The 23422-nt window shown below is 35.6% G+C and overlaps 1 protein-coding gene across 1 annotated transcript; it reads left to right on the top strand.

Annotated features, from left to right (window-relative positions):
- The first annotated feature begins 1178 nt into the window (after positions 1-1178).
- On the top strand, positions 1179-18440 carry LOC145662262 (uncharacterized). The gene is made up of 4 exons (XM_081727644.1): positions 1179-1375; positions 11522-12102; positions 14516-14715; positions 17800-18440. Exons 2-4 carry the CDS (start codon positions 11530-11532, stop codon positions 18098-18100), a joined length of 1074 nt encoding a protein of 357 aa, XP_081583770.1. The 5' UTR covers positions 1179-1375; positions 11522-11529; the 3' UTR covers positions 18101-18440.
- The last annotated feature ends 4982 nt before the right edge of the window (positions 18441-23422 follow it).

The raw sequence follows: 23422 nt of genomic DNA, 5'->3' as shown, positions 1-23422 counted from the left end.
TACTTATATTTACTGATGCATCAAAACAAAAAAATAAACAAGTCGGCGCAGCCTTATTGATTCCGCAATTATGTATACAGAAACTATACAAACTACCTTGCAATATGTCTGTATTTGAAGGCGAAGCCTTCGCCATAAGACAAGCATTTTTACTTATCAAAAAACTCAATCTTAAACATGCATGTATATGTACGGATGCTTTGAGTGTTATTACTGCACTGAATAATACAAGATGGAATATTCAAACTTCTTGGAATATTTTATTAATTAAAAAATTATTTCAATCATTACAATCCAATGAATTCAATACTATTTTAATGTACACCAAAGCTCATGTAAACATAGAATTTAATGAATCAGTAGACCAATTAAGTAAAGCTGCAGCTAATTCAGGCATCAAAACTAACATACAAATTCCTTACTATAATCTCAAAAATATTATCAAAAACAAAATAGAAATATTAACTACCCAATGGAAAAAGAAAAATAGAGAAGGTCCTGGCAAGTACTACTGGAGATTAGCGGATAATTTGGAATTTAACAATTGGAAAGTATTAAGTATGTGGTCCAGATCGAAAATTGTGCTATTTCACCGAATAATATTCAACACAGCTTTAACTCAAAAAAAACTGTTCTGTATAAGGAAAAAAGATACAAATACTTGTTGGTGCGGAAAAGAAATTGGCAATCTAAATCATTTAATATTCTACTGTGAACTATTACAGAACAAAAGAAAAGAGTTTATAATACATGTATTGAATAGCTTCTACACGTTCCCAATCACAGTTGAAATGATAATCACCTCAAGAAATTGGATACTTATTAAAAGACTCTTACAGTTTATACAGGACAATAACTTAAATCTATAAATATAAATAAATAAATAAAATGAAATGACGTATAAAGTGTTACATAGACATATCTAAATCACTTCAAATACTTGGAAAGTCTGGGAAATAACTATTGCCACTATAATCAATTTGTAACAGTATGATCATGAGAAATTGAAGAACTAACTTGATCGTTTCAACAACAACAATAACAAAAAAAAAAAAAAACCGTTTAAACTCCCAGTTTTTTCCTCTAGCATTCAAATGTGATACAATACCATTAATACAATCCTATTTTGGACATTTATAGGGAACAGGCCATTTGAATCTATGTTTGGGCCAAACTACACGGCATTTTACAGATGCCGAATGGAATAGAATGGAATGGATCGAAAATTAGAGAGGGAAGTTTGATGTGAACTTCAATGAGGTTTATAGTAATGATTCATTTAGTTTTACCCTATGAAGAAAGTTCGTTAATTACTTTTTATCAATCTGTCCTTCCTAAAGGTGAAACATATATAACGGATGAGATAAAATCACAGGTAATTATAATGTATTAACTAACCGAAACTTCAATGTAGATTATGACTAGAGGAACCTGAACAGATTTACTGTACGGATCTATACATAAATTCATTGCATATATGCTTTTTCATATGTACTCTCTGTGTACTCTTGCATATATACTCTCTGTATCTTACACGGGTTCACTTGAGCAGACGGTTCTACAAAATAGAAAATTTATAGTTAAAATACGATGTAAAATATTTTTCGTGAAGGAGTGAGTATGAATATAAGTAACTACTGTCAGTGCACAGCATATTGAAATGAATTTTCAGTAATGTCTGTGTTTACTTGTGCTCTTCCACTATTGTAGTTTATGTGTATAATCCCCATCCCTGACGCGCCTGTTCTCTACGGACGCAACGTCCTGCCCTGACTCGGTTAGATAGCATTCGTGCTTTTTAGTGGCCACCTAGCACAAGTTGGTTCGTGTTTTGTGCACTATTTTTCTTATGTTACATCCATACTGTTATTTATACTGAACCCTCCTGAAGTCAGTCTCCAAGTAGTAATGGAGGTCATTATTTAGTGCGTGTGCTGGCAAAATTAATTTAAAGCTCTAACCTAATCTGAAAATCTAAGAAACGTGCCAAAATTTGATAGAACCGGTAGAGGTAAGTAATGCCTCTTACACATTCATTTTTGCGTACAGGTTTACTTTTAGCGCACCATTAGAAAGAATTGTTGAAAAATTATAATTCTTTCACTAATTTTCTTCTTATTGTCCCCTAAAACGTTTCCAGTGGGCAACATGAAAATATCTTACTTGGCATAAATAAAATTCAAGGGGACCACCAGAAGTAATTGTTGAAAAGTTACAATTCTCTTAGTTTTGCGTATAAATACGACTTCTGAATGTGTAAAATAAAAACTACAGTGGAGAAAGAAGCCAACCTGTACTCGGTTCCTACTAAAAAGCACGAATGCTATTAAATGAGTCAGAGCAGCGCGCAGGCGCGTCAGCGATTGTGGGCAGGAGTTCAACGAGGGTAGTGGAGAGACATGAGATTTTCCCATGATATGAGTTTCAATAGCATTTGTCATAGTTTCATACTAGTAACTCTCTTGTAAACATAAAATACAGGTTCTGTACACTGTGCAGAAATCTGCCTCCGGTGGAAAATAGCATCTAATAGAGTTCTTTCATATGGACTCACTTATTTTATTCTTCATAAGCACTTATGATTTTACACTAGTAACCCAAGCTTGTAAACCTACAATACAGCGGTATTACTTTAGATTTAGTTCTATCATCTGCAGAAATTTCTTTCTTATAAACGTGTCTTTTCATGCAAAGTGTTGAAGTTTACGTGTAAATCTTCCAAAAGGTAGTGCGCCAAAACTACACCTGCGCCCATTTTTGGGGTATGGAATTACATTCCTCTGTATAGATTCACTTAAGGACGGCTTCAGTGTATGCAGACGGCAAGAAGTATTGTGCAAAAGGCACTAACCTGTACTAGGTGGGCACTTACAACGCACGAATGTTAATCGATTCAGAGCAGGTGCGTTAGCGAAGGTGTGTATATGCATAAATGATGGCAGCTTAAAACACTATGTATATCATAATATCACTTACCTTCTGCGTTGGATTATGGGCAAGTCTTTACTTAGGCGATTTCATTAATTTTTTCGATTCTTCGATTCAGTGATTTGTTCTTTCGGTTCCGCACAGTTTTATGAAAATGGGCCAAAACTTCCCTAACCTTAAGCTAACCCGTTCCTACTCCTACCCTACTTAACCTATCTTGCTCTACGCTACTGGACTATACATTTTAAAGCCGTCCTACTTATCGATGTGCAGCTGGAGCAATGGAATCGAAATAACAAATCACTGAATCGAAGAATCGAAAAGCATGCATGAAATGACCGAAATGAAGACTTTCCGGGTTATGTATTTCTATGTTGCTAAAGACATTATAGGTAATATCCCATTTATATTTTCATTACTTACATGTAGCAACCACTGTGTGGTACACACGAAAGCAAGAGGCAACACAAAGTGCTACGTTGCAATCGGGACACTAAAAACGAGATTCGCGTCGAATTTTCGTGACTATATTGCACATAATCCAAATGTATCTCAAAAAAATACAGTAGGGGTAAGTAATGACTGTACCTAGTTTTGTATCGATAGACAGAATAGATATGAGGTAAAAGCTTGTATACCAATAGACGCTTTCCTATCATACCTATTCTGTCTATCGATACAAAACGTGGTACAGTAATTTCTTATCCCCTATAGTAGTTTTCGAGATACATTTGGTTTATGTGCTTTTATCCAGGGCCACTCCAGATGAGTCCAAAGTTGATGGGAGGGATTTCTGGAGGGAATTTTCCCGACATTCTCCCAATTTTCCCTGTTCAAGTACGTTATAGGCCCGAATACATAGCACCTCTGGAAAGCTTATTTCATACTGAAATGAATTAAGTATAAACCATGACTTTCCAATGAACAGTGTTGATGTAATAGCTATTTCACTGCGAGTCTACGATTTTCTTTATACTAACAGGGTTAATGGGTCTCAGGGACTTACTCCGTTGTCCATGGCACCTTATTTTTTGTGCATGAACATATCTTTACTATGTTTATCGAATGGACTAGGTTTGATTCGGATGGCCGGATGACACGTTCATGTCCGTTCCTTTTTAGATGCCACAGTGCACCATTTTGGTAAATAAATTTTGATTTTTAATACAAAATAGTGCTTTGGAATACTTATTTTAACGTACAGGGTGTTTCAAAAGTTCCCTACCACCCCTTTTAAAATCTGTACGGATGTATTTATATTGAAATTGTTGTAGGATATATATATATATATATACAATAGGTTAGGGGCAAACGTTTTGGATGATGGTTCGCGGACAGCCGCCATCTTGAATTTCAGGGTTTATATATATATATTTCAAACGATAGATGGGTCATGTGATACAGGACCTTAGGGTAGAATATGCTCAGGATGGTAAAACTGAAATCAGATTTCACGTATCTTTATTTGGTGAGAACTTATGGACAACTCAATGTGATTATTCCCCCTCTTGCAAGTGGTGAACCATGCCGTTAACAACTGAGGAACGGATCAAAATGGTCAAAGTGTGGGGTGGGAGAAGTGCCCGTGCAATAGCAACCGATTTCAATCAGTGTTATCGACAATGTCACCCTATGTCACATGTTGCAGTGGCAGTTATTAACCAAATTTGAGGAGACAGGCACTGTCGCGGACAGACCACGTAGTGGACGATCATTACTACCTGTGAACAGATTTCCCCAGCTACCCTGCTCCGTGTTCATAGCTATTGGGAGAAGCGTCTGCACACGTGCATTGCCCAGCATGGAGCACATGTGGAGCAGGTAAACATCAATTGTCGTTTTCTCACCAAAGAAAGATACATGAAATCGATTTCAGATTTGACATCATGAGCAAATTCTAGCCTAAAGTCAAAGGTCATGTATCACATTATCCAGCTATCGTTTGAAATAAAAATTTTTAAATTCAATATGGCGGCCGTCCGCGACAATCGTCCAAAACGTTTGCCTCTAGCTCTATTGTATATTTACTGCATCAAATTCAATATAAATACATCCGTACGGATTTTAAAAGGGGTGGTAAGGGACTTTTGAAACATCCTCTATATCGAACTTTATCTCATTTTATTTTATTTCTTGGTGTATAGTAGGGATGGCCAATTCCGGAATTTTTACTTTCCGGAATCCGGAAAGTAAAATCGGAAAATTCCGGATTTCGGAAAAATTCCGGAATTCGAAAAAATTCCGGATTTCGGAAAAAATCCGGATTTCGGAAAAATTCCGGAATTCGGAAAAAATCCGTATTTCGGAAAAATTCCGGAATTCGGAAAAAATCCGTATTTCGGAAAAATTCCGGAATTCGGAGAAATTCCGGAATTCGGAAAAATTCCGGAATTCGGAAAAATTCCGGAATTCAGAAAAAATCCGGAATTCGGAAAAATTCCGGAATTCGGAAAAAAATCCGGATTTCGGAAAAAATCCGGAATTCGGAAAAAATCCGTATTTCGGAAAAATTCCGGAATTCGGAAAAATTCCGGATTTCGGAAAAAATCCGGAATTCGGAAAAATTCCGGATTTCGGAAAAAATCCGGAATTCGGAAAAATTCCGGATTTCGGAAAAAATCCGGAATTCGGAAAAATTCCGGATTTCGGAAAAAATCCGGATTTCGGAAAAATTCCGGAATTCGGAAAAATTATTTTTTCTTTTTGTAATCCTAAGAATTTTGTTCAAATGCAAACGAACAAATTTCCTTTTTGTAATCCTAAGAATGTATGATGCAAGTTAAGCTGAAACTTATATCTTAAAGTATACACTACTCAATCTTCCCATGGTTAATGAGATGTAGTCCAAAAGTACGATGTACTCCTAATATTTAATTTTTGTTTTACTGTGATATTGTCCAGAGGTAAGACATATATTACACTGAGATAAACAACTTGACATAATGAAGATGTTATCATACGTAGTTTTCCAGAAAATCGTGAGAAACGATTTTTTATGAAGTTAAAATATGCGTCGCTTGTTGCCAGTGTAATGCAATTGATAACTTTTATGCTGGAATAGTCTTCTTCTTCTTCTTCTTCTTCTTCTTCTTCTTATTATTATTATTATTATTATTATTATTATTATTATTATTATTATTATTAATCGTTTATGTACTGTAAAAGAAAAATATGAACCGTTAAGTAGTATATTTTATCTTGTTTTTTGATATCTTCTAACAGTAATAACAAATTGCTTGTAAATACGCAATGATTATCAAGGACAATGGCATATTAATGTAAGGACTACTCTGCAGACTAGCAATAAACAATAAACAATAACATAAACAATAGTCCCAAAAAAAAAGTAACTAACTTGGGCACGTCAGAATATTCGCGAGAATATAGGGACGCATTGAGACTAGCAAAAAACGTGGTGTTATTATTACTCAAAGGGCCGTACGATGGAGGCTTTAACGTTAATGTTAATGGCACCAATGAGCACTTACTTGCTCTAATGGTTAACCTCACTTTTGAGATGATTCTTAGAAGTGGGCGTGTTGGCATGCAGTTGGAGTACTAACGATTTGCGTCACTATCGAACACTAACGTAGCACTAGCGACGTTTAAAGTCGAAATTGGAGTCTGACATAAGTGGCTTGTCAACTTCACGGACATTATATTTTCCTTGAATGCGAGAATTTTGCGCCCTACCACAAAAATAGGAAAAAATGCACTCGCAATATATTTGCACTGGAATGTTTGCGCCCTACCCCAAAAAGAGGGGAAAATGCGCCGGCTATATATTTGCACTGGGATGTTAGCGCCCTACAATTCAACTTATTATTGTATTGTGTAAAGTAACTTCCACTCGCACTTGAACTAGGCTTGCCTCTCATCGTCTCAGTGAGTTACTCCATCCGTTATAATATTCCGAACAAATGAAAAAAAAATACAATTTTAGTTCACTAAAGGGCAATCCATACAAATACAATTTTTCATTATACTACAAAATTTACAATAAACGTATAAATGACTGATATATAATTATTTATTAATATAATCAAAGAGTATAATTTAATCTACAAAAGGCTGTTTGGCTCTACCCAGATATCTCTGTTCACAATCCTTGAGAGTTGTTTGGCTTTTCAGGACACAAAATATAGAAAAGAAAATGTAAAGTGAATGTAAAATCAGTTCAGTAATATTATCAAGAAAACTATGTACAGTGTGTTTACTTGCTGGAATTACACTTCAAACACACAATTGCGTTCAGTCGTTCTTTCAGGAAAAATGTTCCGGGGGGCACATTTAGTATTCCGGAGGGGGGTCACTGCTGGTACTATTCTATTTATTATTATATTATAGACGTATTATTTTGGTCTCCTCCGAGGGGGCACTCTGAGAGCTCTGGGGAGGCCAGTGTTCCCCCAAAATCATCTCTGGAAGAAGCAGTGATTGCGTTGATCCGTTGTGTTCTTTTGGCTTATATTGAAGTTTATTCTCCCCTTATATAGCCACAATGAAAATAAATCACAAATGGCATGGTTGTGGGGGGAGGATTGTTTATGCTGTAATGTCAGCCCCTCCGAGGAAATGCGTAAGCTCCAATAGGTTCTTTTATTTCGCAGGTCTCAAACTTCCCGGTGGAGGTACATCGCAGGCGCAATTTTCCCTGTTCTTGAGGTAGGGCGCAAATTTCCCAGACGCAAAATTCTCGACACCGTTCGAATGACCTCGGAAGACTATATCTTTTTCAATACTTTTTTATAATTTTTTACTCGAGATTTCTTCATAGCTTCTTATTAAAATACTTACTAATATATCCTCATTTTATTGTCCTAACCAATCAATATGGGTATGTTGTCAGTAAAATATTTAGATTGATCGAGCCTCTGGTGTGTAACCACAGTATCATGCCCCCATTAGAAATCTTGGCTAAACGAATCAATATATGTTGCCAATAAAATAGTTTAGAATGATTGAGCCCCTGGTAAATAACCATAGTATTTCGTGACAGACCCCCCCCCCTTCCTATTACCATATTCTAGCTACGTGCCTGACTCAGCTAAATCTCTACATTCTTTACCAAGCACACATTTTCTAAAGCGGAAAATGCTCTCTAAATACCTAAGCTCATTATTTTCAGCAGATGCACAAACTGGGTAACATGCTATCTACATGAATGTTATATATGTCGATTACTGGAAACCGCTTCTCGCTATCTATTACCATATTTACTATATAATGATTAACGTTAAAACCGGAAATGGTTGATTTGTACCGCTTCCGGTTTGAATATTACATTCATCAGGGAACTCGATTCTTAACTATTGACTCTGTACATCATGGCCAAAATTGATTGGTAATCCATCAGATAGTTCTTGAGACTGTTTGTTTCACTGACGGACAGAATGAATATATGGCTATAGAGTTTTGATAAACTAAATTCGTTAATGAGTGATGATGGAACAAATATAAGAAAGGGAACCAAGAGTACCACCGGGAAAATTTTCGAACACAAAATTAGCCATCGAAAACCCACATGTCCTGGGTTAGAATACCATAGATGAAAACTCTACCACTGAGTCATCAATCACCCGCTTATTAGTTTTGTTAACTATTATATTAATATAAATTAATGAATGCCTGCTTATGTTAATTATTGAACAATTACATTGTATACTTCGTAAAGTCAATTTGTATTTACTGTACATACAGTGAGCGCAGAAAGTGTTCGTACACCTATGCTATTGAAACGAAAATGCCTGCGAAAAAGAAACAGAAAATTTAAGAAGTGTAATAACACACACAATATGAATAATGAAAACTAAGCTTTATGAATATATCAATAAAGAACCACAAAGACAAGTTTAATGGTCAGAAAGTAAATAAATTCCGTAGAAAATATATAGAGTAGACGCAAAAAGTGATCGTACACCTGACGTACGAATACGAAACAAAGATACCACAACTGGGGTTCACTAGTATTCACCTGAGTATACACCTCTGTATAGCATGACGAGTAACAGAATGAGTTTAGTTGTGAATAGGAGTGAAAAAACTGCACGGTGGGCTGTCGAAATGGGAAGCAACCGAACAGAAACAAATGAGGAGACAAGAAAAGTAATTATTAAAGTGCATAAGAAGGGTAAGTCTTTGAGAAAGATAGCAAACCTCAGGGGCAGATCCAGAGGGGGGCGATCGGGGCCATCGCCCCCCCCCCACATGAGGAAACTTTCTTATTTTATATATAAATAAACCCATCCATAACAAGTTTGGAGCTCTTAAAAGTAGCAGTATTACTGCCGACCGCCCCTTCCCCAGAAGTCCGTCCTGGATCCGCCCCTGTATAGAGTAGCCACAATCGAGTATTTTCCGCTGTATGTTTGGAGTCGTTGTCTTGCTGAACAATAAATTGTTTTCAAGAACCATCTTCTGCCCACTAGTATGGAGATATTCCTTTAATATGTTAATATACACTTTGTAGATCATCACTCCATCGATAAGGTGGAGACGACCCACTCCTGAGGCACTCATACAACCCCAGACGAGCACGGACCCTCCTCCGTGTCTTACTTTAGAGACGAGATTTTGAGGATTCATCTCTGTATTCACCTTGCGCCATACCATACGCCTCCCATTGGACTCGATAAAATTAAATTTATTTTCGTCCGAAAATATGACCCTATTCCAGAAAGAAGCCTGATCCCTTATCTTTATACTCTTTTTCAAACTTTAGTCTCTTTATACGATTTGTCTTGTTCACCCAGAACATTTTCCTGGCTATCCGACCATGATACCCTGCAAATATTCCGCACTGTACTGGCTGATACTTTAACACCGCGTGTTTCCAGATCCGTTGCCAATTGCACAGCACTACTTTTTGGAACCTTTTTTCTTTCCCTAATAATGTAACGTTTAACTTGTTCACTCAACACTCTTGGTCTTCGAGTTCTTTTTTTATTATTTTTTTTATGGTTTCGCACAGTGATAGAAACATTATACATCGCAATTATTGTTTGTACTGTTGAACAAGGCCTGTCTGCAAGGTTTGCCAGGGGCGGATCCAGGACGGACTTCTGGGGGGGGGGGCGGTCGGCGGTAATACTGCTACTTTTAAGAGCTCCAAACTTGTTATGGATGGGTTTATTTATGTATAAAATAAGAGTTTCCTCTTGTGGGGGGGGGGGCGATTGCCCCCTCTGGACCCGCCCCTGACTCTATAATACCTTGAAACAGCTTCGCACACCTCCCCAATCCCCAGACATGAACCCCATAGAACATCTATGATCTGTTCTGGAGACAAGAATCAGAAGGCACAGCTTGTCTACTAAAGAAGGCCTAAGAAAAGCTATTCAAGAAGAATGGGACATAATCAGTCCCGAAGCTACAGAACTACGAACTACTACAGGTGAAATCAATGCCACGAAGATTACAGACAATCATTAACGCACAGGGTAATCCCACAAAATATTAAATAACGTAATATACTTTATAAGCATTAATTCAAGCATAAGTGTACGGTGACTTTTTGCGTTTACAAAAAAGGAATTCTCTCTTTTCTTCTGAACAAAACAGTGATTGTGTTTGTTTGGCCTTTCTCTTGTATATAGAAATAAAATGTATGAATGTGTAGTCTTAATTCTGGTTATATATATATTTTTCCACCTCCCGTTCTCATGCTAGCTGTTTTCAATATAAACTATGCACGGTGTACGAACACTTTCTGCGCTCACTGTAGGTATGTTGACAATAAGCGAATGTTATTAGAATATTTGTTGAGATTTATTTTCCTTCACTGCCTTTCGCCTGATTAAAAAGTAGTTTGCAGTGCTTTGGAGCAGCTGCAGGTGGGAACGCGATAATGTTTGAGACATACCGGCGACTTTTTTGTGTGTGAAAATAAGATCTTTCTCATAAAGTAGTAAATAACTGCAGTAGCAATTGTCTACGTAAATGATAAAGACATATCCAACTACAAGAAATTAATACAGTATATATAGCCTATTCATTATTGTGTTTCTCTTTTAACAACTACTAGCTAAGGATGGCCAATTCCAGAATTTTTACTTTCCGGAATCCGGAAAGTAAAATCGGAAAAATTCCGGATCTCGGAAAAATTCCGGATTTTTTCTGAATTCCGGAATTTTTCCGAATTCCGGAATTTTTCTAAATTCCGGATTTTTTCCGAATGTCGGAATTTTTCCGAAATCCGGAATTTTTCCGAATGTCGGAATTTTTCCGAAATCCGGAATTTTTCCGAATTCCGGAATTTTTCCGAAATCCGGAATTTTTCTGAATTCCGGAATTTTTCCGAATTCCGGAATTTTTCTAAATTCCGGATTTTTTCCGAATGTCGGAATTTTTCCGAAATCCGGAATTTTTCCGAATTCCGGAATTTTTCCGAATTCCGGAATTTTTCCGAATTCCGGAATTTTTCCGAATTCCGGAATTTTTCCGAATTCCGGAATTTTTCCGAATTCCGGAATTTTTCCGAATTCCGGAAAGTAAATTTTCCGATTCCGGAAAACAAAATTTCCGGAATCCGGATTCCGGAAAATTTTGGCCATCCCTAGTGTATAGTAATATTAATTTTGGTTTTTGTTTACAGCTGTAAATATGGATGAAACTGCAACTACTTGGAGTGATTGGCAATTTTCCGATGGCAACAAGTTAGAATTGGAGAAATTACGCAACAAATATAAGCAAAAAACAGATGACAGTGAAGAGTTTAATATCTGGAGTTTAGTGTTCAGGAACTCGTGTCAAATTTCGAATGTTACAGTACCTGATACCACGAGAACTAGCAGCGAAACAGTCAGAAATGACCAAACAATTGACATTAGTGACAGTGAAGACATATTTGATGCTAACGATGTTAACGTACCGCGTGAAGAAGAGACGCCAGTTAGTTCATCTCAACCAACATATTCCCAATTCACGCAAACAGCTCGACCTAAAAGTACGTTAGATGTCTTTATCGAAGCATTAGAAGCAGGAAATATGGAGGAAGTGAATATCCAAACAGTTTCTACACTGTCAGAGAAGGAACTGGAAGAAGTGCTGGGTAAACTATCAGCAAAATTGTCAGATATTGGATTTCGAAATCTGTGTTCCTTTATTTGTAATACAGAATTTGAAGTGCATAGCATGCTATGTCCCATGATATGTCATCATATAATCGTTCCCAAGGTAAGATTGTAGTGTAACTACTGTAAAGCGTACTGCATTGTGTGTAAAGTAAAATGATGTCTTTCCTTTTTGAGCACTGAAATCAAATTCAGTACTTTTCTTGAGTTATATTCTTGTACATGAGAAATTTGATACCTACTAGAATAAGCATCATTACGAGTCACTTTAATATTTACACAACATGCTCTGTTAGAGTAATCGTTGTTACTTTTGTCGATATTTCGTACAAATTAGTTCTCTTATTTAGGACTTATCAGTGTGGTCCTCCATGTTATAAGAGATTTTCTTATTTAAGAGTAAGAAGTCCTTCTACAATTAGTCACTTTATCCAAAAATGTGCGCCGTAACTTAAATCTATTAAAGTATATCTCTAAAATTTGCGCTTTAGCAAAGCAGTCATTCTTTCCTAGTATCGAATCCGTTAAAGGTAATAAGTAATTTGGAAACAATTTTTCTGAATCTTCTTCGCCACCTATCACGAGTCAAGAAAACGTTTAAGACAAAAGATTGGTTCTGTTTGTCGCACATCTATTCCGGAATAAAGCATAGTGACTCCAAGTTGAAGAAGCCCTAGTGAAACAAGTATTCACTGATTACAATGCCATGTATTGTGAATCAAAAATAGTGTTCCGAATAAAATTTACTTATCTTTTAGAATCCGAATCTGCAATAAAAAATGGAGGTCTCTGTGTTAAGTTTTCAAAGTTACTCCCCATCCGAACTACAGGGCGGGGCGCTAATTTTTTCACAGGTAAATTTCCCCTCCAAAGTATTAAGTTTTTCGAACATTTTTTTCATCCGATACTCCTTTTTTCAGATATTTTGCAGTCTCGGGTTAAAAATTAAAAAAAAAAAACACCCTGTATATTACTTTTAAGTTTGCAAACTTATACAAGACATCCACAGGTGGTTACAATATATTGCATTCACGGAAGCCCTGGACAAGGGTAAAAAATGCGTGGAAATGTTTTTGGATTTATCCAAAGCTTTTGATTCTGTCCCTCATAACATCCTTCTCCATAAACTTAACGGTTACGGTTTAAGAGGAGTTGTCAACTCATGGATTAAATCGTATTTGCAAAATCGTGCCCAAGCTGTTGAAATATCATTTGTGTCAGATTCAGTTAGTCATAAATCTAAATTTAAAAGTATTTCTACTGGTGTTCCTCAAGGATCAATATTAGGACCCATATTATATATGTTATATGTAAATGATTTGCCAAATGACGTAACATTAGCAAATACAACTATGTACGCTGATGACACAATCTCTACTATAACAGACACAAGTTATGATATTATCCGCGATAAAATTAACGAGACAACCAGTAGTTCAGAAAACTAATTTGCCCAAAACAAGCTAAAATTAAACAGACAAATCTACAGCCCTAAATTTTTATCACATTCAAAATAAGCATTGCCTAGATAATGATATAATGTTAAATAATCAAATAATAACGCATTCAAACTCAACCAAATTTCTGGGACTTTAGCTAAATTACAATCTTTCTTGGAAAACACGTATATCTTCATTGCCCCCCAAAAAATCAATAAAATGCTCTATGCTATAAAAAATCTAGATACACTTCGTAACTTATATTACGGACTCTTTCAGTCTTTACTAACATATGACATAATCTTCTAGGAAAGTTCCAAAAAACGTAATATATTGTTCGTGATTTAAAAAAAGAAAGAAAAGAAAGAAAAAAGAGTTTTAAGAACCATAACAGGGGCCAAAATAAGCGACTCGTGTAGGCCAATATTTAAGGAACCTAAAATATTGCCTTTACCCTAACCAACATTGAATTACTTAACACACTATCAACCCGTAAATGTGATACCAGGCGTAAAGATAAAATTTCCAGCAAACAACATCGCACAAAGTTATATGAGAGGAATCCAACATTTATGGGTACCATATTATATAGTAAACTCCCTCAGTATATTCGAATGACAGAGCAAAGAGGAGAATTTAAGAGATTATTGAAAACCTATCTATTTATAGCACTGCTTTTATTCCGTGAGTGAATACCTAGATGTGTAAATGAATTTGATTACTGATAGTATTAAAAATGTCTATTTTTTGTGTTCTTTTTTCTTTGACTGTAGATGTAGCCTAGTATTTAAATGTAATCAGTATGTATATGTCACAACAATGTATGTTTATGTATCTTTATGCCTTGATGAGTCATTCATACGCACGAATTCGTGCAAAATGTATGATTATAAAGACAAAATAAAATGAAATGAAATTGAAATATGACATTTGCACAGCCTACAAATTGAAAGGTGAATGTTTCTATGTAATGCCATTAGTTTAATTGTGGTGTCTTCTGAATATTAGTTTAGGCGTAGGTACTTCACTCTATTTATATGTGAATGTTCTTACCACCTTTCTTGTTTCCTCTTCCAGCTGCAAGAAGTGACAGATCTAATTCCTCGCTCATTGAGTTCAGCTGTTGTGGAGCTTGCTCGACATTTTCCTCATGTTGTGTCAACAAATGTTGTCATTCCCTTGTTAAAAGTATCTACCACAAATTCTTCGCTTTGTGATCTTATTCTGAGCCTTATAAAAGATAGTCTCAATGCAGAGCAAAGAAGCGAAATACTGAGGTAAGAAAAATTCTTATTATCGAGTAAAATATCGATATTGTTATGAAGATAAAAAGTTGCGAATTTACCGTTCGAATTCGCCAAATTTTGTACACAACATTTCAAAGCACATCTGTCTCCATCGACTTGTATCAGGAATAAAATAATAAATACAATTACCAAGGAAAAAGCAGTGAATATTGCCCAGGCCAGCAAATTAAAATTCTCTGTACTTTAAATCACTGACCTAATAATGTCTCTCTTCAATCTTTCCTCCAATATTTCGAAAAAACATTCGGTCACTCATTCTCAGGGCAAATAATGGCTTAAGTCCTATTTACAGCACAATCATTTACATCGTGTATTTTTTGTCTCAACAGTAGTACGAGGGTGATTCAGAAAATAATGCCTCCAAAATGATACCTTTATTTGTGCTTGACTGATAGCACCAATACAGGTGTGAGTTCAAATTTTGCAATGTCAGCTACAAATGGTGACATCATTGTCAACAGTCCCCATTACGGGCAACACACTTGCGCCATCACAGAACAAGGTTTTTCATGCCGTCGGCGAAGAATTGTGGTGGCTCCTGGCGGCACCATTTATTTATTTATTTAACAATCACCACATATACTGGGCCATTTTATACTGGGTATCTAACAACAACAATGGAAAGGATTTGGGAAGGTATTGGCCAGGGTCTATTTAGTAGGCACCATCCTGCCATTTGCCTGGTAGGACTGAGGAAAAACCTGGAAAACACCAATCAGGATGGTCGGCAGCGGGAATCGAACCCACGACCTCTCGAATGCAAAGGCAACGCTCTACCACTTGACTACTTCGCTCGGTGGCGAAGCGATGGCACTCGGTGGCAATTTATGAAGTATTGCTTCCACCGCGGTGTCACAACTACACCGTTGGCCCTTAAGATGATCCTTAAGTTTGGGGCAGAGCCAAAAGTCGCAGGGCGCAAGATCCGGACTATGGTCAGAATGAGCCAGAATATCAAGAACACTTTGCCAGCAGATGGGACTTTTTTTAGGAGATGACGTGTGGCGGTAGTCCATCAACTGACGCTTCGCTTCGGGTCGTACTTTTACATCCACGAGTCGTCGCCGGCGATGAATGTTCCTGGATGCACAACCTTCCGCAGTCAGAAATTCAATGGCAGCCCGCTGTTTCAACCGGACGTCACAACTGGATTACTCTGGAATGAAAAGAGATAGGAAAGTGATCTATAGCTTAAGCATCAGTGCATTAATGATAAACAGTTCAGAATGTTTACAGTACTATAGGCCAAGTATGGGCTTGGAGGCATTACTTTCTGAATCACTCTCGTAATTACGACCATTGGGTCGATTTTATCGATACTTAGGTGCGCCTACTTTATCCAAAAATTATAGATTGCTGTTATTATTTCGGACCGCATGTAAAGTTGTAGGTCCCATGTCTAATATGGTCTCTGTGCTGAATATATATATATATATATATATATATATATATAATTACTGCTGTATTGCGTTAGCTAACTTCAGAAGACCAGTTTCATTCAATTTGAATTTGGTACGTAATTGCAGCTTGGGAGCATATGACCCTTGGGACTCTCGTTATATTGTTGCGAGGTGCCAGCTTTCTGGAATTCTTCAGTATGTTTTATAGTGATTGTTTCATAAACGTTAAAGAAAAAGTCAGTTCTAGTCTCATCTGCCATGTATTGCCTCTTAGAAGTACGAGTAGCATCGTATTTCCTATTCTCGTATCGCTTCTTGTCTACAGTCCTCTGATTCTGAAGCCATTGTCATCTTAGCCTCGTATTTCACTTTTCTCCTTTTCTTTTTTTTTTTTTTTTTTTTTTTTTTTTTTTTTTTTTTTGATAGTATAACATGTTTTTTCAAGTTCGTCAACATAGGTGCTAGTTTTAATATTTCTTTCATTATCGCGACTTATTTCCCTACGTATGTTTGCAACTACCTATCAAGTTGTGGTTAATTTGGTTTCTTCTGCAACTGTTAAGAGATATTCACGTATGTTATAGATGTCCTTATATTGGAATTACTGTGCTAGATTACTATTCATAGTAATCAAGTACAGGCATGGGGAAAGCAGTTGAATACTTAAGAACTCTACAGTACTCTCCATAAATAGGGCTGCTGTAAACACAGACATGTTCGTAGTCTGCTTGAAGACTTTTCTTGTGTCAAAACGGATTACCTTCAGATTTAAGGATTTTTTTTTTTTTTCCTTTCAAGTAAAGTAGTTTCTTAAAATTCAAAATCTTACTTTATACTCCTAAACTTTGAGCAAAGTTGCCTTGGTTTGCAACCAATCACTATAATTACCTGTACTAATCCTCCAAATGTTGATGGGCTTTTACAAAATAGTCCCCATTACATGCAATGCCCTTTTCCCAACGTTTTTGCCAGTCATCAAAGACATGCTGGAAGCTATTTTTGGACAGATTCTTCAAAATCGCCTCCGCAGCTTTCACCACTACCCCTGAAGATGCGAAACGCCGTCTCCGGAAGGGTTTCTTCAAAGTTGGAAAAAAGAAAAAAAGCCCAAGGGGCTAAATCAGGGATATATGGAGGATGGGGTACACACGGAACGATAATCTTTGTAAGATAGTCAACAGAATTTCTGTAGTGTTCTTCGCGTGTCACTTCCATGTTGCCTTATGCGAAACTGAAACTACGTGTGCTTGAACGGCTGCCAAGATCATATTCTTGACGTCATGGCTTTCAAACTTGCTCAATCTATTCGTCACTTCTCCCACTACAGAGACGTGTTTCGTTTTCTGTGCCTTGCTGTTGTATTCGCTTCATAAACACTGATGATCAGTTTTTATTGATTAGCCTACGTACTAAACTGTGTTTTTGGGTTTTACAAGCTAACATTTTGGGTTTTAAAACATGTTTCCAAGAACACAGTTTAGTAATTATAATTTCTTAAAACTTTTCAAAGCATGAAAATAAATTAAAGGCTGGCCTGAATAATTTATTGTCATTTACCTCATTATTAACTGTATTGTATGATATAATTAACGATATTTGTTATACATGTTTTTGGTACATTTATTTAATGTCCATAAACCTTTTTGTGTTGCAGAGCTTTTGCATTTAATATCCCGAAGGTTTGTGATGTCCATTTTGTCCTCGTTCAGACGCTATTGGAATCTTCAGAGATGTCGTTTGAAGATGATGTTTGTCGAAGGCTGTTGGAGAGTATAGCAGCAGCATCTTCAGAGCATGCGAAGGACATAAAATTCGCAAAATTTTTAGTGATAGTAATTCAACATTTAGGACCGAATTTAACAGCCGAGTTGAGAAATGAACTAGGAAATATTATAGACTCGCACCAGAGCTTTATGAAGAGAGTTCTACAAAACCAGTTTAAACAGCTTAGTTGATAGTGATATGCCAGTTGATATGTATTTTTGTCTGTTGAATGACAAATAATTTGTTAAAAACTACAAATAAAATGTTTATGTTTTGTTACATTTATATTGTTAAAGTATGTAAAGTAGTGCTGTTCAAAGTATTCGAATAATATACCAATAATAAAAATGTTTGTGTTTGATGAAAGGATGAATCACCAGTTAAACAGGTTTCGCGACTTTCATCTAGCTACAGCGGTCATTTTCTGTTTTATTAGGCTTCCAGATGTCTTTTTTTCCAAGAACCAATGGCTTGAAAGTTTTGTAAATTTAGAGGGAAACGTTAGCGGCTTTTAGTGTATACAGAAGAAAGTTTAGCACACTAACAAAAGGTGATACTTATTTTTCAAACAAAATTATTATTATTGTTCACTTCAACCATAGGTTGGTAGGAACATGGAAATTGTAAAACTTTTCTCTGCCTTGGAAGAGCTGTTTTATACTTTGATAAGGTCTCTTCTTCGTAACTGCATCTAAATATTCTATCCTTGGTCTTCCACTTCTTGGTTTTCCGTCTGCCTTTCCCTCTATCAGCTCGGCGATCGAATCGGAGTACCGAAGAAGATGGCAAGCATGCTGTTTCTTCTTTTTCCTATTATCTTCATGATATGTCATCCTTTATTAGCTTCCTTTAGTACGTCTTCATTCCTTTTCCTTTCGGTCCGTGATATGCGCAGCACCACATTTCAAATGCTTCCATCTTGGATATTTCAGCTTTTCTCAATGTCCACGTCTCTGATTCGTAAAACGCCACGCTCCATACCAGGGCTCAATAAATCGTTTACGAACGTCCAACTACATATTTCTTGATGTTAGCAGTTCTCTTTCCCTATTGAATGCTTGTTTAGCCTGCGCTATTCTGGAACTTAACGTTTTTTTCACTTCTTCCGTCCGAGGATATTAGACTTCCTAAATAGGGGAACATCTTCGATTTCTCTCCCTCTACCCATACGTTTGCCCCTTCCTATCCTGCTCTTGTGCACTTTTATCACTTTGGTTTTCTTCTTATTTATCTTCATTTTGCATGTTTTTTGCAGAAGGTCGTTCAAGTATGGAAGTACTTCCTGCAAGTCCTTTTCGTTGGAATTTCTTCCTTCCAGCAAAATTAGCATTTGGAATTTCCATTAGGGGAAAAAATACGTCAAAGAAAGAATCATATGTACAAAAAGCGTTCAAAAAGTTTTGCACAGTGGACCGTAAGTTTTTTAATAGTTGCACCAGGACCAGAAAATTTTGTGTGTATGTACTTGTGCCCTTTGTGCATGTTACACACTATATCCTCCATCCGCTGTGACACATTTAGCCCACCGTTCTTTCCATGCCGTAAATGAACTTTGGTAAAACACCGGACGCTGATGATTACACCACAGTTTCACAATGAGTTCTTGGTTAAAATTGCCTATTATAAAGGTGGGTCTTCACACGATCAAACAGAAAAAAATAGGACGGAGCCGGATCCGGACTTAAAGGGGTTGAGGAACCACTTACCATGTCATAAATTTGGTTTTCTGCAGTGTGTGATTGGCAGAGTAGATTTCTTTCTGCGCGTTTGTGAGCAGGTATGGCACTCAATGGACACAGTTTTCTTCAACCTAAAGACTACCCACAGATAATCCAGTCGCTTTACCAAGCTGTCGTGTGGTTACACATTCGTCAGTATAGTCTTTGGTAATGCTGTTCACTGCAGTAGATGATCTGCCGTACTGTGTTGGTCCAACAGACTTAAATCACTAATGTGGAACCTTTGTACCCATTACTGAATATTGCTGCGATCTAATATCGCATCCCCATATACACCAAGCAATTTGTATCGTATAATTGTGGCTGACTAATTGCTGGTCTTGTACAGGAATTGAATGGCCGATCATTGCCAGGTTTGACTGTCTACTTCCATCTCTATTGTAGACGCATCTGTATCTAGAAAAGGAAACTTTGCTATACAACCTCAGCATAAAGGAACAACTACACACACACAGTTTCATGATCCTAGTGCAACTATTAAGAAAGTTATGGCCCATTATGCGAATCATTTTGAACTTCTTATAGCTGATATTAACAGAATCGCTTCCTTATCTTTAAAAAAAAAAAAAAAAAAAAAAAAATACGATTTGCTATTTCAGAAAATTATTGATAGCAAATTAAATAAGCAATGATGTTTACAGGCACGAGTTTTTTGCAATGCGCGATAAAACGAAATGCGTCAGAATTAAGTAATTTTCATTGGTTTCCGTTGCGCGATAAAACGCGAAATTGGCAGTTTTGCGCGAAATCTCTAACAATGCGCGAGATAACGCGAAATTTTAAAAAATGCGTATTCATTAATTTAAAAACGCTAGTTTTCCGCTGACGAAACGGTAAATTTGGGTGATTCGGATACGGCTATAGGGAACTTGTTGGGCGTTAGCTATTACCATCGCAACTGGATGGAGAGTTCCGAAGTGATGATTGTTTGAAGTTTGTTTGTAAATGCAGTTACATATGTGTGGCTTCCAACAAGCAGTGCCAACTGTAAAAAGTTTTTTTTTATTATTTTTATTTCATTTTTTTTTTTTTTTTTAATTTTATTTAAAGTATGAACTGGTGATTAGCGACAAATGTACAACAATGAAGGAGGAAAATGTGGAGACATGTAACATGCGTATGTTTAATGCTTAAATGTAACTTGCGCCTATATGTTGTCAGAAGACAGCAAAACTTTCCTACTCATAGTAAGTTTAGTTACTCATTTCTCTTCAGTTTGATTTTTTAAAAACATGATTTTCTATAAGTGAACTAGTCAGTGTATTTTGTTTTTAGGTAATTAATGGTTTATTTCTGTAGTAATCTATGAATAAAAAGAACAATTGTAAAAATGTCAGGGAATATCTTTTCCACAAGAGCTACAAAATGCGAAACTGTATTTGGAAAATGCGACAAAACGCGAAATATGAAAAACTAAACGCGAAATTTTCAAATTCTTAGTGCGAAAGACTCGTGCCCATAATGATGATGAACCAACTTCAAGAATTAACTTAATATTCGTGTTTGGTTGGATTAGGGTTTAACCTCTCTTTCAGCAGCGAGGTTATGTGAGACGTGGACTTGTAGTTTTAATGTGGAATCCAAACAACTTGAACTCTCACCGGGAACTGAATACTCTAGCCATGTAGCCACGATGGAGCTAGAACTTAATGTTAGTTTCAAGCACAGTGAAAATCAATTTTGCTATTTGTTATTAAAACAGGTTTACGTACTTAAATAATATTTTGTTTTAAAATTGCACTTTTCAGCTCGTCCGGAAATATGAGAACATATCTTACATAATGTCTGTAGTAAATACTAGCATTAATTACCGGCTTCGCTGGTTTAAATTAAGAAAAAATAGTAATGTGTTCCGTTTGTCAGTCATTTTTTACTGTTACTAAAGCGCTCTCTGATATTGGTCATCTTTGATCATTTATATATAAATATATATATATACTAGCATCAATTACCCTCTTCGCTGGGTTAAATTAAGAAAAAATAGTAATATGTTTTGTTAGTCAGTCACTTTTTACTATTACTAAAGCGCTCTCTGATATTGGTCATCTTTGATCATTTATATATAAATATATATATATACTAGCATCAATTACCCGCTTCGCTGGGTTAAATTAAGAAAAAATAGTAATATGTTTCGTTAGTCAGTCACTTTTTACTATTACTAAAGCGCTCTCTGATATTGGTCATCTTTGATCATTTATATATAAATATATATATATATATATATATACTAGCATCAATTACCCGCTTCGCTTGGTTAAATTAAGAAAAAATAGTAATATGTTTCGTTAGTCAGTCACTTTTTACTATTACTAAAGCGCTCTCTGATATTGGTCATCTTTGATCATTTATATATAAATATATATATATACTAGCATCAATTACCCGCTTCGCTGGGTTAAATTAAGAAAAAATAGTAATATGTTTCGTTAGTCAGTCACTTTTTACTATTACTAAAGCGCTCTCTGATATTGGTCATCTTTGATCATTTATATATAAATATATATATATACTAGCATCAATTACCCGCTTCGCTGGGTTAAATTAAGAAAAAATAGTAATATGTTTTGTTAGTCAGTCACTTTTTACTATTACTAAAGCGCTCTCTGATATTGGTCATCTTTGATCATTTATATATAAATATATATATACACTAGCATCAATTACCCGCTTCGCTTGGTTAAATTAAGAAAAAATAGTAATATGTTTCGTTAGTCAGTCACTTTTTACTATTACTAAAGCGCTCTCTGATATTGGTCATCTTTGATCATTTATATATAAATATATATATATACTAGCATCAATTACCCGCTTCGCTGGGTTAAATTAAGAAAAAATAGTAATATGTTTTGTTAGTCAGTCACTTTTATTATTACTAAAGCGCTCTCTGATATTGGTCATCTTTGATCATTTATATATAATATATATATATATATATATATATATATATATATATATATATATATATATATATATATATATATATATATATACTAGCATCAATTACCCTCTTCGCTGGGTTAAATTAAGAAAAAATAGTAATATGTTTCGTTAGTCAGTCACTTTTTACTATTACTAAAGCGCTCTCTGATATTGGTCATCTTTGATCATTTATATATAAATATATATATATATACTAGCATCAATTACCCGCTTCGCTGGGTTAAATTAAGAAAAAATAGTAATATGTTTTGTTAGTCAGTCACTTTTTATTATTACTAAAGCGCTCTCTGATATTGGTCATCTTTGATCATTTATATATAAATATATATATATACTAGCATCAATTACCCGCTTCGCTGGGTTAAATTAAGAAAAAATAGTAATATGTTTTGTTAGTCAGTCACTTTTTACTATTACTAAAGCGCTCTCTGATATTGGTCATCTTTGATCATTTATATATAAATATATATATATACTAGCATCAATTACCCGCTTCGCTGGGTTAAATTAAGAAAAAATAGTAATATGTTTTGTTAGTCAGTCACTTTTTACTATTACTAAAGCGCTCTCTGATATTGGTCATCTTTGATCATTTATATATAAATATATATATATACTAGCATCAATTACCCGCTTCGCTGGGTTAAATTAAGAAAAAATAGTAATATGTTTTGTTAGTCAGTCACTTTTTACTATTACTAAAGCGCTCTCTGATATTGGTCATCTTTGATCATTTATATATAAATATATATATATACTAGCATCAATTACCCGCTTCGCTGGGTTAAATTAAGAAAAAATAGTAATATGTTTTGTTAGTCAGTCACTTTT

The sequence above is a fragment of the Thermobia domestica genome, chromosome 10, assembly GCF_964235325.1.
Source record: "Thermobia domestica chromosome 10, izTheDome1.hap1.1, whole genome shotgun sequence".
NCBI lineage: Eukaryota > Metazoa > Arthropoda > Insecta > Zygentoma > Lepismatidae > Thermobia > Thermobia domestica.
The sequence above is the reverse complement of the archived record's forward strand: the minus strand, read 5'-3'. Positions and strand labels throughout refer to the sequence as shown.

Coding starts and splice junctions, on each gene's coding strand:
- LOC145662262 (XM_081727644.1), top strand. CDS start 11,530: ATGGATGAAACTGCAACTACTTGGAGTGATTGGCAATTTTCCGATGGC. Junction 12,103..14,515: donor ATCATATAATCGTTCCCAAG/GTAAGATTGTAG, acceptor TTCCTCTTCCAG/CTGCAAGAAGTGACAGATCT. Junction 14,716..17,799: donor CAAAGAAGCGAAATACTGAG/GTAAGAAAAATT, acceptor TTTGTGTTGCAG/AGCTTTTGCATTTAATATCC.